This window comes from Electrona antarctica, assembly GCF_951216825.1.
Source record: "Electrona antarctica genome assembly, chromosome: 18".
Classification (NCBI taxonomy): domain Eukaryota; kingdom Metazoa; phylum Chordata; class Actinopteri; order Myctophiformes; family Myctophidae; genus Electrona; species Electrona antarctica.
The window spans coordinates 37,655,850-37,669,664 of record NC_136799.1 but is presented as its reverse complement, the minus strand read 5'-3'; the positions used below and the strand labels follow the sequence as shown (position 1 = coordinate 37,669,664).

The 13,815-nt window shown below is 43.3% G+C and overlaps 2 protein-coding genes across 3 annotated transcripts in view; one reads left to right on the top strand and one right to left on the bottom strand.

Moving 5' to 3' along the window:
* The window catches only part of dnajc17 (DnaJ (Hsp40) homolog, subfamily C, member 17), a 59,943-nt gene extending 57,822 nt beyond the window's left edge, over window positions 1–2,121 (top strand). Inside the window, exon 11 of the mRNA XM_079527913.1 lies at window positions 1,798–2,121. Within this exon, the coding sequence (XP_079384039.1) occupies window positions 1,798–1,914 (117 nt within the window). The 3' untranslated portion in view covers window positions 1,915–2,121. The remainder of the gene's footprint in view (window positions 1–1,797) is intronic.
* A 5,859-nt stretch (window positions 2,122–7,980) lies between these two features.
* gchfr (GTP cyclohydrolase I feedback regulator) lies at window positions 7,981–12,702 on the bottom strand. 2 transcript variants are annotated; one of them, XM_079528191.1, is made up of 4 exons: window positions 12,533–12,702; window positions 10,337–10,431; window positions 9,221–9,397; window positions 7,981–8,572 (listed from the first exon to the last, which is right to left on the bottom strand). In XM_079528191.1, the coding sequence occupies exons 1-3, from the start codon at window positions 12,566–12,568 to the stop codon at window positions 9,268–9,270; spliced, it is 261 nt and encodes an 86-aa protein (XP_079384317.1). In that variant the 5' UTR covers window positions 12,569–12,702; the 3' UTR covers window positions 7,981–8,572; window positions 9,221–9,267. The 2 variants fall into 2 exon arrangements, with proteins under 2 accessions (XP_079384317.1, XP_079384316.1); XM_079528190.1 differs by having other exon boundaries at window positions 7,981–9,397.
* Window positions 12,703–13,815: the final 1,113 nt, after the last annotated feature.

Genomic DNA, 13,815 nt, shown 5'->3' with positions numbered 1-13,815 from the left:
GTGTGTGTGTGTGTGTGTGTGTGTGTGTGTGTGTGTGTGTGTCTGGTCTCTGTTCCAACGTGGTTGGCCAACTGTGGCCACTGTAATTCACCATAACTCTCTCGGCTCAGTCCCTGCAAAGCACACACACACACGGAAGGAGCATCTATTTTGCTGCTCGGTGATCTCAGGCAGCGGAATTATTCTGTCACAAACAGTCACTCCATGCCTGCCACCTCATGCCTGCCGTCCCCCCGCCGGTCATTCAGATGATGGGGACTCGGTTGCAAAAGCAAATACACACACAGACTGCGACCGACGACCGGCGGTGTCATTCACTCCGTGTTGACATTCCTGCTTCCGCCACGCTATGAGACGCGTCACATGACCGCTTGACTCATACAATACCGTAAACTCCTGTAATTTACATTTATTTTTCTTCCATTTGTTAACTTTTCCACTGTTTCTTCTCCTGGTTTTTATGCAATAATAGAGCTGGAGAGAACACCGCCCCGACATTCAACTCGCCCTCCCCGTTTCCCTCAACACACACTATTACACAATATCAGAGCGAACACAGTATTTTATATTTGCATTCGAGGACGGTAATCTCATGATGGCACCACTTTAAATCTACCTGTCATCTCCTGTTGTCGGGCCAGTACCTGCCTGCTAACTTGGATTAAATGCTCTATTGTCAATGCATTGCAAAAAACTAAATGTACTGCATCTGCGCGCGCGGCCATCTTGATTCTTGACGTATCTACTGGCTTGTGTTGCTGATGCGTGTTTATGAATCCCACCAACGTTATAGGATAGACCAGGCTTATCATGTGTCTGACTGGCTCCCATGTTCTAGGATAGACCAGGCTTATCATGTGTCTGACTGGCTCCAACGTTATAGGATAGACCAGGCTTATCATGTGTCTGACTGGCTCCAACGTTATAGGATAGACCAGGCTTATCATGTGTCTGACTGGCTCCTGTTCTAGGATAGACCAGGCTTATCATGTGTCTGACTGGCTCCTGTTCTAGGATAGACCAGGCTTATCATGTGTCTGACTGGCTCCTATAGGATAGACCAGGCTTATCATGTGTCTGACTGGCTCCCGGGCAGGCATACAGTTGGGTGCCACCGATATTGTCCCTTATCATTTGACCCATTTAGGCCTGACCTCAAAATTTAAAAAAAATCCTTCTAAATCCTCCAGTTTTCTGAAATAAATATTTTCACGATTTTTCAAAAATAGCAGACCTACAAGCTCGTAGCGCGCCACTCGGTGGCGCGCTATGAGCTTGTAGATCTGCTATTTTTCAATAGCTAAATTATAACAATGTTTAAAACACCAAAAGGGGTTCCCGCCCAAAATGGGTTAACTGTCCTTTTGCGCAGATCACGCAAAACTCAGCAAAAAGAAAAGGACAATATCGATGGCCTCCAACTGTAAGTACAGAACAAAGAATGTTTGCTTTCGCCATCTTTGTTGAAGAAGAGTCTGGGCAATTATGTTTTAGTTTCTTTTATGTCAGTATAAAGCTTTAGTTGGCTAAGACTAGATTAAAACGAAATAGTTTAAGTAGCCTAGCCAGGCCTAAAGTGCAATGGTGTGTTCAAAGACTGAGCTTAAACCAGAATGTGCTACTAAAAGCAAGGTTAGGTTTAGGCATAGTTACTGAGGTTAGGTTTAGGCATAGTTGCAAAAACAAGAAGTGTCAATCACAGCGACTACTGTCCAATAACAGCAGGGTTTGCCTAAAAGGACTGAAGTGGTATCCATAATGACGCGTTTCTGATGCTGTGGCGCTTTCCCCCCACAGGGCTCTCTGAGCAACGAGAGAGACTACGAGAGTGTGGTGCTGATGCGGGTGAGGCAGGCCGCAGAACGACAGAGACTGATAGAGGAGATGCAGCGACAGGATGAGGAAGAATCGTAACGGCAAGCACCAGCAGGAACCACCCGAAAACCAGCGCTGAACTCGACTCGATACAACCCAAACCCCCCTGCCAAAATTTGTACCGGGGTTACAAAAACATGGCTTTAGTTTCGTGAAGCCTCTTAGGTGTGCATTTGTTGGGATATTTTTTTTATATAGTATGTAATTTAATATGTACAGTAGGAAAAATAAACATGTTGAACCAAGTGTATGGCCTCAAATTGTAATGTTTACTCAATCACTCATAAGCACTGGTTTTTCTAGGAGACTGGAGAAGACCTGTGTGGAATTCAGTATCGAGCCATCTGTGCATGGAGGTGGGTGTGAGTTATCATATTCCCTCTCTCTGAGTATTGGCCTCAATCATTTCTCTAAAATCATTCAGACCGTTGACTTATCAGTGGGCGTTAATCCCCGTTCTGCGTGTTGCAACGGAGCCAGGGGAGATTGGCCATGCAACACTACCGCCTAATCTAAATACCATAATCATGTAATTTGCATCTGTCAGTTAACATTCAGTTGTCAACTTTTGACAATTCATTACCTCCTTATTGCAGCCAAGAGGGAGAAATATAAAATCGTTCATTTTGCTGATGTCTCTATACCAGAGGTCCGGTAGATCCCGTGAAATGAGTCGAGCATCGCAACGGTCCAAACCGCAGACCGTGCGATGTGATGTGACTGTGAGGAAATCATGTCTGCTCGCATGTTAAACCAGCAATCAGGCCTCGATTGGAACACTAGGTAGGTTTTTATGGGAATTCCTGTGGGCTCACGTGATGAAAAGTGAATAGACTGCGGAGGCCCGGCCATTATAGTGCTTGGTGGTTATGGTGATTGTTCCTTGGGCTTTGTGTACAGTATATCTGAAGCTCTGCTCCAAATTGCAGAGGCCCCCGGGTGGGGGTGGGGGGGGGCCCAGAGCTGTACTGGACTGTGTTCTGCTCTGTGGTATGGCACGTTTGAAACTCAAATCTCCCTGATGCAAATCACCCATACATAACATCTGTGTTTCCAACAACACATAATGCCAACACTGAACCACTAGTTTTATTACGCTCAAAGGGGCGAGAGGATTGTGTACTCTCACGTGCAAAGAAAACTCCCTTCTGGACTAATATACATATATGTGTTAACTGCCTAAGCCCTGTTACAATTCGTTATATCTATCTCACATGATGCGATGCATTGTGAGGTTGAATATATTTGTTGACAATTATGACATGCCCAAAGTAGGGACGCCAGGTTGGAAGTGTTGGAAGACCCTCATACTGTATGTTCCATGGTGTGGTTGAAATCCTCTGAAAAATAAATCTGTTCAAAAATGTATTATATATCCTTATCCTATGAATTATGAGAGTATCAATCAATCAATCAATCTTTATTTATATAGCACATTTCATACAACGAGTGCAGTTCAAAGTGCTTTACAGTAAGAGCAAAAATAAAACAAGAAAAAGCAAGACACAACAAGAGAACATCAAGTACATAGTAATAACAAAACAAAAATGAGCGACTAAAACAGGAAAGGGACATGCAATGATCTAGTTAAAAGCAATGCTAAAAAGGTGTGTTTTAAGATTTCGTTCAAAAATGTCCACAGATTCAGAGAACCGTAGATCCCTTGGCAGGCTGTTCCACAGCACAGGGGCATAGTAGCTAAAGGCGGCTTCTCCATATGTCTTTGTGTTTGGGGTCTCTGGGATCTCTAGGAGACCAGCACTAGAGGATCTAAGGGGTCTGCCGGGCATTCAATGTTTTAAAAACAAGTAAAATAATTTTAAAATCTATTCTAAAATGTATAGGCAACCAATGCAGGGACTTTAAAATCGGTGTAATGTGTATATAATAATAATAAGAGTATGTAAACCAAATGCACCAAGACCAAAACAACAAGCCAGTGTCCTCTTTTAAAGTATGCAGTTCTGCACCAGGTAGTTTTGGGCCTTCCAGTCCCAGACTTTCTTTTGCCTGGTGTTAATTTGCGGCCACCTTTGTGATGCGGCCCTGCTCCGTCCGACTCCTCAGTACATGTTCCAATCATCTCAGCCGTCTGTGTTTGTGTAATCTCCTTGGTGATGCTCCGGCAACCCTGTTTGTTTGTAGAGTTCATTGTTGGAGATTGTATTAGGCCAAAAGATCTGGCATGTATATGTCTGAGGCATCTGTTAACTTGTGGAACACTTCCATTCTCCTAGTGTCTGTTTTGACCACTCCAGCAGAACAGACTTGCCATTGCTGTTGTATAGGGAGAAGGCACCCTGAGCCTTTCCCAGACTTGCTATGCCCCACTGTCCTTACATATGAGGCTGCCCACATAGGTGAAATCGTGAGTGGCGAAGTGAGTTTAATGTTGTTTAATGCAATCCGATAGGACTTTCCTGTTTGGGGCTGTCAAGGCCAGAAAGTATTTTTTTGCCACTCAGTAGGCGTTCCCGCATAACATGCGCATACCCTCTATCGTATAAGTTATATTGTATCTCTTGATACAGATTGGACAAAATTAAAATGTATTCATAAAAAGTTACACAGTGAGGCTTTAACCATACAAAATAAATCATGATTTTTGGGGGAGTGGGTCTCTAACTGAATTTAACTTTTTAGGAATATCCTTTGAAACGTGCTGTTCTCTCTTATTATTCGAAGGCGTTGTTTACACAACAGATTCCTACAAGATGCTCTGTGTATTCCCCGGCGGATGTTCCCTCCGGGCGACCAACAGGCTGCTGCAAATCGTCGTGAACCCACATTAACCCATTAAGACCTGAGGACGATTCTCCAAAATGTCTTCTAAATCCTTCTGAAAAACGTTTGTTTACAGTATATCAGTGGTGCTCAAAACGTTTCATGTCAAGGACCTCCAAAATTACATGTATTTGGCCGCGGACCCCACCCCCATCTAAAAATATTTTGTTCCAGGGACCCCCAGGAGCAAATATTTGAGTGAAAAGTTTTCGCTTAAAAACATATTGTATTTATTACTTACAAGTAAGTATTAAGTACTGCGATTCGCTGGGTATGTCGGTGTTGTCCACCGTCCAATAAGGGGCCACCATTCTTGATGACGTAACTAAGGTACGTTTGGTGATCGGCTGGGTATGTATGTATGCATGTACTGTGTATGTATATGTATGTCGGGGTAAGAATGGTGGTCCCTTATTGGCTGTTGATGGTGACGTAACTAAGGTACGTTTCAAGGTTGGTATAAGGTCAATAACAGGTCTAAAGGATTTAGAACAGAAGTTGTAATAGACATTAGTTAGTAGCAGCACAAGTAGGCCATTGTGTGCAAGGTGCAATTAAGTTGGCACCTCGAGAGAGTGTATTTCTAGTTTATTATATATTCAAAGATTTGCACAAATGTTCACGGTTAGATCTACAAGCTCATATCACGGCACAAAGTGAAGCGATATGAGCTTGTATATCCGCTATTTTTCAATAGCCAAAGTCTAAAATAAAAAATGACACGGATGCCTTCCCGGTTTTAAGGGGTTAAGTCAGACCCTGCAGTGCACGCACCAGACTGCTGCGGTCTCGCCCGTTTTGCAAGAGTTTTGCCCTCTTTCTGCAGAACATCTACCCATTCCAAATAGACTTATTTGCCTGTCCCTTGGGGGTGGGTTGCTATGGTGTAATGGCGCGTCTCTATTCATGGGCCTAGTGCTCAGCTGAGCTTCCTCCTGTCATCGAGTTATTTAGGAGCCTCATGGCAACTCTGCAGCATCCGACCCAGTCATCCATCTCCCCGCCACTCCTGCCGCTGCCTCGCCGTGGCCCGTTACACAACGGCCAGCTGTGTGGCGGCGGTGGTGTGGTGGGAGACATCTGCTCCTCTCCTGCAAAATCCCCTCATCAGATGGTTTTGTTTATGCATAGGGCCTCTCTTCATATCCCGGCAATGTGAAAGGAGGGAGGAAAAAACCCTCTGAAACACACAAACTGTGTCCAAAATGACAACAGAGGAAATACAATTACACGAAACACATTCGCCGCCAAACCCTCTGCCCCAAGACCACGATGGCTTGTACTGCATGCAAAGCGTGATGGGATGGCGGCCCGTTCTGATCGACCGCTGCAGCGCACCCTGCGAGCGAGGCTGATTTATACTTCGTCAAACGACCATGTCCTGGCGTGCGACAAAGATGGCTTTTTGTTTTTCAGTTGTAAATACGTGAATTTCTTGTTGTTAGATGTGGTTGTTCGATGAAGTGCAAATGAGCCCTCAGAAAGCCCTCACGGCGCTATCTTCCTCGCCTCTCTCTCCACCGGTATCCCTCACACGAAAGCTGGCAGGTTGGAGGATGCCGGCAAAAGTCTGGAATCTCCGCAGTCACTGCTGGGAAATTACCAGACGTGTTTGATCTTTATAGTGGCGGTGGAGTGCCAAGTCATGTCTGAAGTAACGGGGTCTGGCGAGGTTTTTGCTGGGAGATGACTGGCTAAGGGATCTATCTGGTTTGTGGGTTCGTGATCCGGGCTGGCCCCAGACACGCGTTGGCAGACCCGGGGCTGTAAATGAGGCTGTAATGGAACCACCCAGCGTGGCTGGCTCTCGTGGGCAAACACATCCAGTCCGCAGGTCCGTTGTGCTGTCATCATGGTGGGGTATACAAACATCCCTTTGAGAAGAGCATCCCTTTGAGGCCCTACAGACTGACAATATGAAGGGCTTTTCACATGGGAAGCATCCGGCATGCCTAGGCTGGGTGATACGACTTCAAATCAATATCACGATTGTTTCAAACTTTTGCCTCGATTATGATTAATTAATTAATATTATTTTCTTTAATTGAAAATAGCATCTCTACAAGCTCACTTGTAGCTATTTCACTATTTTTGTACACCACCATTCTACAGCGAAGTAAGTCAGTGGTTAATAAGACTAATCGATTTAGTTTATATATATATAACTGTATAATATATATACTTATTTTTAACGATTAGTTGATATAATATATACATCGATGCTTCTTGATTATTTAGTTATAAGCTATTAGTTCTAAATAACAGTTTCGGTATATTTACGATTAATTGCCCAGCCCTTCTGCGTAGTAATTCATTTTCACAGAGTTACACACGCAAGTATGGAGACGCGGACTGACAGGCAGTCAGTCAAAGTGGGTGCGTGGTTGTGTGAAATGTGTTGGAATTTCTTCCTATATGCAACACATAGTAAAGCATCATAGTGTGACCCTGCAGATCCAAGCGAGTATGCAGGCCCAGTGTCGCTCCCCGTGTGAGAAGCCCTTAAGGCTTCACCCCTTTGCAAAAAAAAAATGTTTTAATGTTTAGGTAGTGCACCAAAGCATTATGGTCATTGTAGGAATTCAGAAATCCAGTCAAACCCGCCTAGTCAAACACACAGATTACATTATTTTTCATCTACTACAAATACTATTGACATTGAGTGACTGCAGTTTCTTTCCGCGGAGAAATGCATAGATATATATAAACTCTAGATGGCTCAAGGCGGAGTTTCTGACGTCGTTCACCCGGCAGCCATCTTACTTCGGGGCTACAGTACAGTATGTTCAATGGCAGCTCAAACAGAAACAGTCATAACTCGCTCAAATCTTGACGGATTTACAAACGGGTTGGTTTATTACAAACGTCAACGTGGCTATGATTCAGGACGCTTATCTGCTTATTTTTTTTAAATATATGAACGTCGTATAAAAGCATATAAGTATGCAGACGTCTCTGACGTTTATAACAAACCAAACCATTTGAAAATCGGTTGAAAATGTAGCAAGTTATGGTCATTTAAGAGTACATGCCCCATAGACACAATGTTATGTGGCCCGAGGTAAGATGGCCGCCACGTAACGACGTCGCTCTCCATTGGCCAACAGCGCGGGTGAGCTATCTAGAGTTTATATATATCTATGGAGAAATGTCCCTTTAAGGGCTGAAATTGAACATTTGTGACTTTGTGCATAACCTGTAGGTTACTGTAGGTGGTGTGTTGGCAATGCTCTCATCTTTGCATTAAATATTGAGTTACAAATACTTATTTTCTTTATTTTATTTTTTACAAATCCTTTTATTTTGAATATATCAAGACATGCAGGTACAAAATGTTACAGTATCTAGGGGTTTACAAACTTGATGTCACAGACCCCAACATTTTCTTTCAGGCCATGAATCCCCATTTTGTTTGTATGGACCCAGCCTTAATAAATCGTAACAATTTAAAGTGAATTGAATAATAATCTACTCTTCATTCCCCCTGGAACCTCCTCGATGATCTCTGGGCGCCCTCGGGCCCCCGTTTGAAAACCAACTGATCTGGCAGAATGCTATATTTAATTTGATTGGACACAGGAGAGCACTGGTTCTTGTACTGTTGACTTGCTGTATGTATGTGAGCAGATGGTAATGGTAAATATTTGTTTTAAATCCTCCAGGACATTTTTTACTTTGAATTGGAATTGATTTCTATTCCTTGTGCTCATGGTGCATGTGATTGAGTCTATTCTAACTGTTTAACTATTTAAATTTTCCTTCCCCAGTGTAGTTATTGCCAATTCTCCCATGTGTTTGTATAGTTGTTACCGTCACTGCTAATCCCGGCCAAGTGTTTGGTCTGGGGAGGTGTAAGACACCCATGTGTCTCCTCTGCTACGCTATTCCCTCCCAGTTCCTCTCCCTGGTGAACCTACAGTATAGCAGTTGCTAGTGCGAGAGAGGTCAAATTATCAACAAATAAGATCAGAGAAATGAACCAAATTGACAAAACAACACAGCTTTTCTTTAGGTAGTGGCTCCTTAACCAACGGTATCATACCCACATGTACTGTGCAAACGGCATGACGATCTACTTTCAGATATATGGTTAAAATGGATGTGTTGAGGCATTAAGCCCTAACCACACCAAAGGGTCGAGACGGTTTTAGCGTTGTCCCTGCGGTGTGATATGTCCTGTTGCACGTTTCCGCGCGTGGTCCCTAGTGATTCAACGCATGGATCAATGGACCAAACCACACCAAAGGGTCAAGACGGTTTTAGCTGACGGTGTTAACTCCTTGCAACCGTTTGGACCCAAGGAGTTGCATGGTGACCCTTTGGTGTGGTTAGGGCTTTAGAGCTGGGATGTTTTTAAGTTTGGGTTTTGTGTGATTGAGGCCAAGGTAAGTGCTGCGGTTTAGCCAATGAGATTGTGAGACCTCAAACTTTCATAAGATGGGCATTCATTGGTACCATTTCAGGAGCCACAACCTTTTAAACAGAAATGTTGATAAGTATTTGCATGGTGCAACTCCACAGACTGTTGCAACCAGAGCAAGTGATAGGAAACCTCTCTTGCCATGGGATGCACACTTGAGATACGTTAAACTCAATCCAGGAAGGGGGTCACTCTGTCTCTTTGTGCAGGCACCAGACCAGCGTCTGTCCCACCCCCGTCATCGTCACCACGCGGAAGCCAATCTTATCCAGTTTGTCCAACACCAGGCGCGGCGGGTCGTCCACATGGTACTCGGAGCTAAACGAGCATAAACACAAGAGGAATTGTATTTCTCACAGATGTGGGGGGATTTTCAGTCTCTGTCGGTAAACTTTGCCTGGAAAGCAGAAGGCTGCTAATTGTTCGTGTGCTCGTTCACTTCCTTCCACACCTCGCTTCATTTCCCAGCAGCATTTGAGTCAGATTGCCAATGACAACACTGCCCCGATCTGTACTCCATCAGTACGAATGGTTAACTCCACATCGGCAAAGCAGCGGCCGTGGCGGCATCCTTCCCTTCGGCCACTTAACAGCTGAATGGTTCTTCCATCTGTCCTAAGCACGCTTAGTTCTGCCGTAAACATGCACAGTGTGAAGGCAGCCCCAATACAAAGTGGCCCACTTAAGGCAACCATGGTGTATACCTCACCTCAGTGCATGTGAATGAAGTGACACAGGCTACAACTTTGTATTGGAGTGATGCCAACTAATTACACATGGCAAAGGGTGTTTGTGGGTTTTTAATCACTTTCAACCTGGCATCCCTCTGTTGGGCATGTCATTAAAGTCTCAATAACAGAATTCAAAACGTCAAAAGTTTTCGGTTTTCTTTTTTTTCTTTGTAAAAAATAGCAAAATAGCCTACAAGCTCACAACACGACATTATGTAGATCAGCTATTTTCGCATTTGTTGCACGACAAAGTCATATAGGGCTTAAGTGATTGCCATCTCAGATTATGCAGCGTGTCTTTCACATGCACAAACGTGAGGTCATTTCTGGCAACTGAGACGGTTATGGTTGAATGATCGGTATGGTTGGCATTTTTTCCACATTCTTTTCTTTCGACTCAATTCAGTGACCAATTACAGTATATCCTGCAGATGAGGACAGGAGCATCCTGGGATAAATAATAAAAACACACTCTTGTCAAGTCCCCGCACATTAACTCAACTGACTATCGATTTCCAATACTCACAAATTGTTTCCCAGCATCGTTGTTTTCCTGGCTCCCAAGTAGTTCATTACAGCTGGATCAGAGTACTCATCTCCAACATTGGTTGGGCCGTTCTCCTGCAAAGAGAGAAAACCGAATACAAACTCAGATGAGGCATTCTGTTCCATTGTTTGGCAATCCAACTTTTACAGTGGTGGAAACTATTTTTTTACTTTTTTTACTTAAGTAAAAGTATAAATACTGGAATAGACACATCTGTTGAGTAAGGCTGAGCTCACACCTTTAATGCAATTCTCGTGCTCGTTGGATGCATGTTGTGTAGTGTCATGGCCGCCCAATGTATTTCCAATGGAGGTCACATGGTTTGACACAACATTGTGTTGTGTGAGGGGGAGGGGCGCAGTCGAAACGCCCCTCACACAACACAATGTTGTGTCAAACCATGTGACCTCCATTGGAAATACATTGGGCGGCCATGACACTACACAACATGCATCCAACGAGCACGAGAATTGCATTAAAGGTGTGAGCTCAGCCTAAGAAGTACAATATTTGCCTCTGAGATGTAGTGGAGTAGTTCAAGTAAAAGTACACCACTGAAACTTTAGAGATACTTTGTCTAATAGCCAGTAAAAATGTATCTACGTATAGAGCGTTTCAGTCCCGCCCCCGACGACACAGAAGAGAATTCCCCATTCATTTTTCCCATAGACGTTTCAAAAAGTTGATTTAAAGACAATAAACACAACGTTTAGGTATAATTACCTATAATTATACCTAATAATTAGAAGAAAAAAAGGGCAGCGTACAACATTCTAATTATTTGATCGGCCCAAAACATTATGTTTATTGTCATGATTTGTCACAACAAGAGTTAAAATGTCTTTAAATAAATACTTTTTGAAACGTCTATGGGAAAAATGAATGGGTAAATCTCTTCCGGGCCTGTCGTCGTCATGAAAGGGGGCGGGACTGCGACGCTATATCGTCTATCGTCTGCTGTTTATTAAAGCTGCCCTGCCACACACAGAATATATAAATATATAATTATAATCACCACATCTCAAGCATATGCCGCCTGAATTGCGTTCCGGCAGGTGTATAATTGAAACAATGCAATCCTGTATAATAGCCTATCCAATGCTTAGGACTATAGGAGCCACCATGGGTCTTGTATACGTAGATCGGTGGTTCTCAACCTATTCAGGCCGTGACTCCCCAAAATAATCATAGCCTATTTGAACTGGGGACCCCCGACCCTGACAACTAAGCACTTGGAATTGTAAGAGTTGAGGCATTGCATTTTAATTTGACTCTGTTCCACAGATTTAAAAAAAAAAAAAAAAAATAGCCGATCTACAAGGTCACTTGCCTCTTTATTATATAATATGACAATTTGACCAATGTTTCACCAGTTTTTATAGAAGTTGGTTGATTACTTTTGATGCAGTAATGCTACAGGTGCAACACGTTAACTCTGTCATTTCTAGACCGTTTCGGACGCGGGAAGGCTCGCCGGAACAACTGGGCCTGTTACATGGGGGTCTGGATGTTCCGGGGACCCGCCGGGGACCCACACATGGTATTAAACTGTAATTTCTCAAAGATTTTATCCAAAAATAATCATAGTACAGTACAGTACAGAGCACAATACACAACAATACAGTACAGAGCACAGTACATAACAGTAACTATAACAATAAATGTATAGTTGCACCGCTCAGTTCACACAGGTGTGATTTTATTTTCTTTCTTACTTTTTTTTAAAAGGCAATTAATTAATGAACGTCTTAAAAGTAATTAAATTAATATATAAAAATAAATCATGTGGGGACCCCCCTGGGGACAGTGGGGGGGGGGGGGGGGGCGACCCTAAGGTTGAGACATGCGCACATCAACAGGCCTATAACTTGGCTCCTGCAAGTAGGCTGCCTGCTACATGTGGTTTTAATTTAACACAACATGGCAAACAACAGACGGTCTGGGCTTTTTTATGTTGGCTTTCCAGCATGCAAAAATATAATGTGCAATGGGCACAGCCGCACAACATCGCAACCATATGGAACCGACGTGGATAGCCTTGCCTGATTGATGAGAAGCGTTCAGATAAATGGCCTTAATAATCCCCAAACCGAGCGCATCTTTATACAACACCACACACAGTGACACAGAGACAGCAGGGTAGCCTATTATTATTTGCACATGCAGGATACAAACCAGTCGGATCTGCGTGCTGATGAGCATGTACGGCATCGTTCTTCTTGCCCGCGAGGCGTTCAATCAAGCGGTTGTTATTCCCCTGGGTGTTTAAACGAGGACGTTGGTTGGTGACGCTGCTCTGCAGACAGTTGCCTCACACTCTCCTCCTGTTGTCCAACAAGCGCTTCTCTCTGCTGACAGCTCCCTCTGAGCGGAATGCGGAAACACCCACCGCCCTGAGCCAATCACAGCTCTCCCCTACTACAGCATCTGTCATGTCAACAAACACTGGTTGCTCAGCACTGGCACAAAAAATAATCCTGATTCATTATAACCAGTGGTGTAATGTAACTACCGGTAAGTACATTTACTCAAGTACTGTACTTGTATTAAGTATTAACTCTACTCTACTACATCTCATAGGCAAATATTGTACTTTTATTCCAGTACACTGTAGCCTACTAGCTACTTTGTAGATTTTGATTATTAGGCCTATTACAAAACATACATTCCACTTCAGCCACGCATTGTTGTGAGCTTGTAGGCCTATCTGCCATTTTCAAAAGATTGTTATACATTTGAAAACATTTGGGAACATGGGAATACATCACATAAAAAGCATTTATCATGAAACATGCGTACCGTAAGCTAAGAACGTAACAGTGGAATATCTATATAATGAAACTATACATATAAACTATACATATATACTATGCTATACATATGTACTATACTGTCACACCCAAAATCATCACATAAGCTATACTGTGTGTGTGTGTGTGCGTGTGCGTGCGTGCGTGTGTGGCTGCGCAACAGTGACACTTGTGAAAACCAACCAACACTATTTTCGTGCTCAGACAGACCCAGCCAGCCAGGGACAGACCCAGCCAGAGACACAGTAATGAAGTGGTTGCACCACTTAAAAATGAGTAGCGTTTTGAGACAGAGAAACAATTTGCACAACTCATTGACAGAATTTGTCACTCAGTAACTATTACTTATAATTAGTCCTAGTGGCTGGTGATGACTATATATTGAGCAATTATGCATGCCTGTCACCATCAGAGGAACCCCCCCCCCCCCCCCCCTCTCTCTCCTTTGTTGAGGTCTGAAATGTGTTTCTCACTACAGCTCAGGTTTCCCTTTTAATTCTGTGGCTTGGAAGTTGTACATTTTGTCCTGTGTTTTTAGCCAACACAGATGTTAAGCAATCGTTATTGCTTGTATGTTAAGAGCTGCTTTAGGCTTTAGAAAATGGTTTAGCCTAATAAGTAATATTACTAATAATAGTAATATAGGCG

What these genes read in the sequence shown, in the direction of transcription:
- gchfr (XM_079528190.1), bottom strand. Translation starts at nt 12,568, where the DNA reads ATGCCGTACATGCTCATCAGCACGCAGATCCGACTG. An exon ending in TCAGCACGCAGATCCGACTG is followed by an intron (nt 10,432 to 12,532) that starts GTTTGTATCCTG and finishes CTCTCTTTGCAG; the next exon opens with GAGAACGGCCCAACCAATGT. An exon ending in ACGATGCTGGGAAACAATTT is followed by an intron (nt 9,398 to 10,336) that starts GTGAGTATTGGA and finishes ATGCTCGTTTAG; the next exon opens with CTCCGAGTACCATGTGGACG.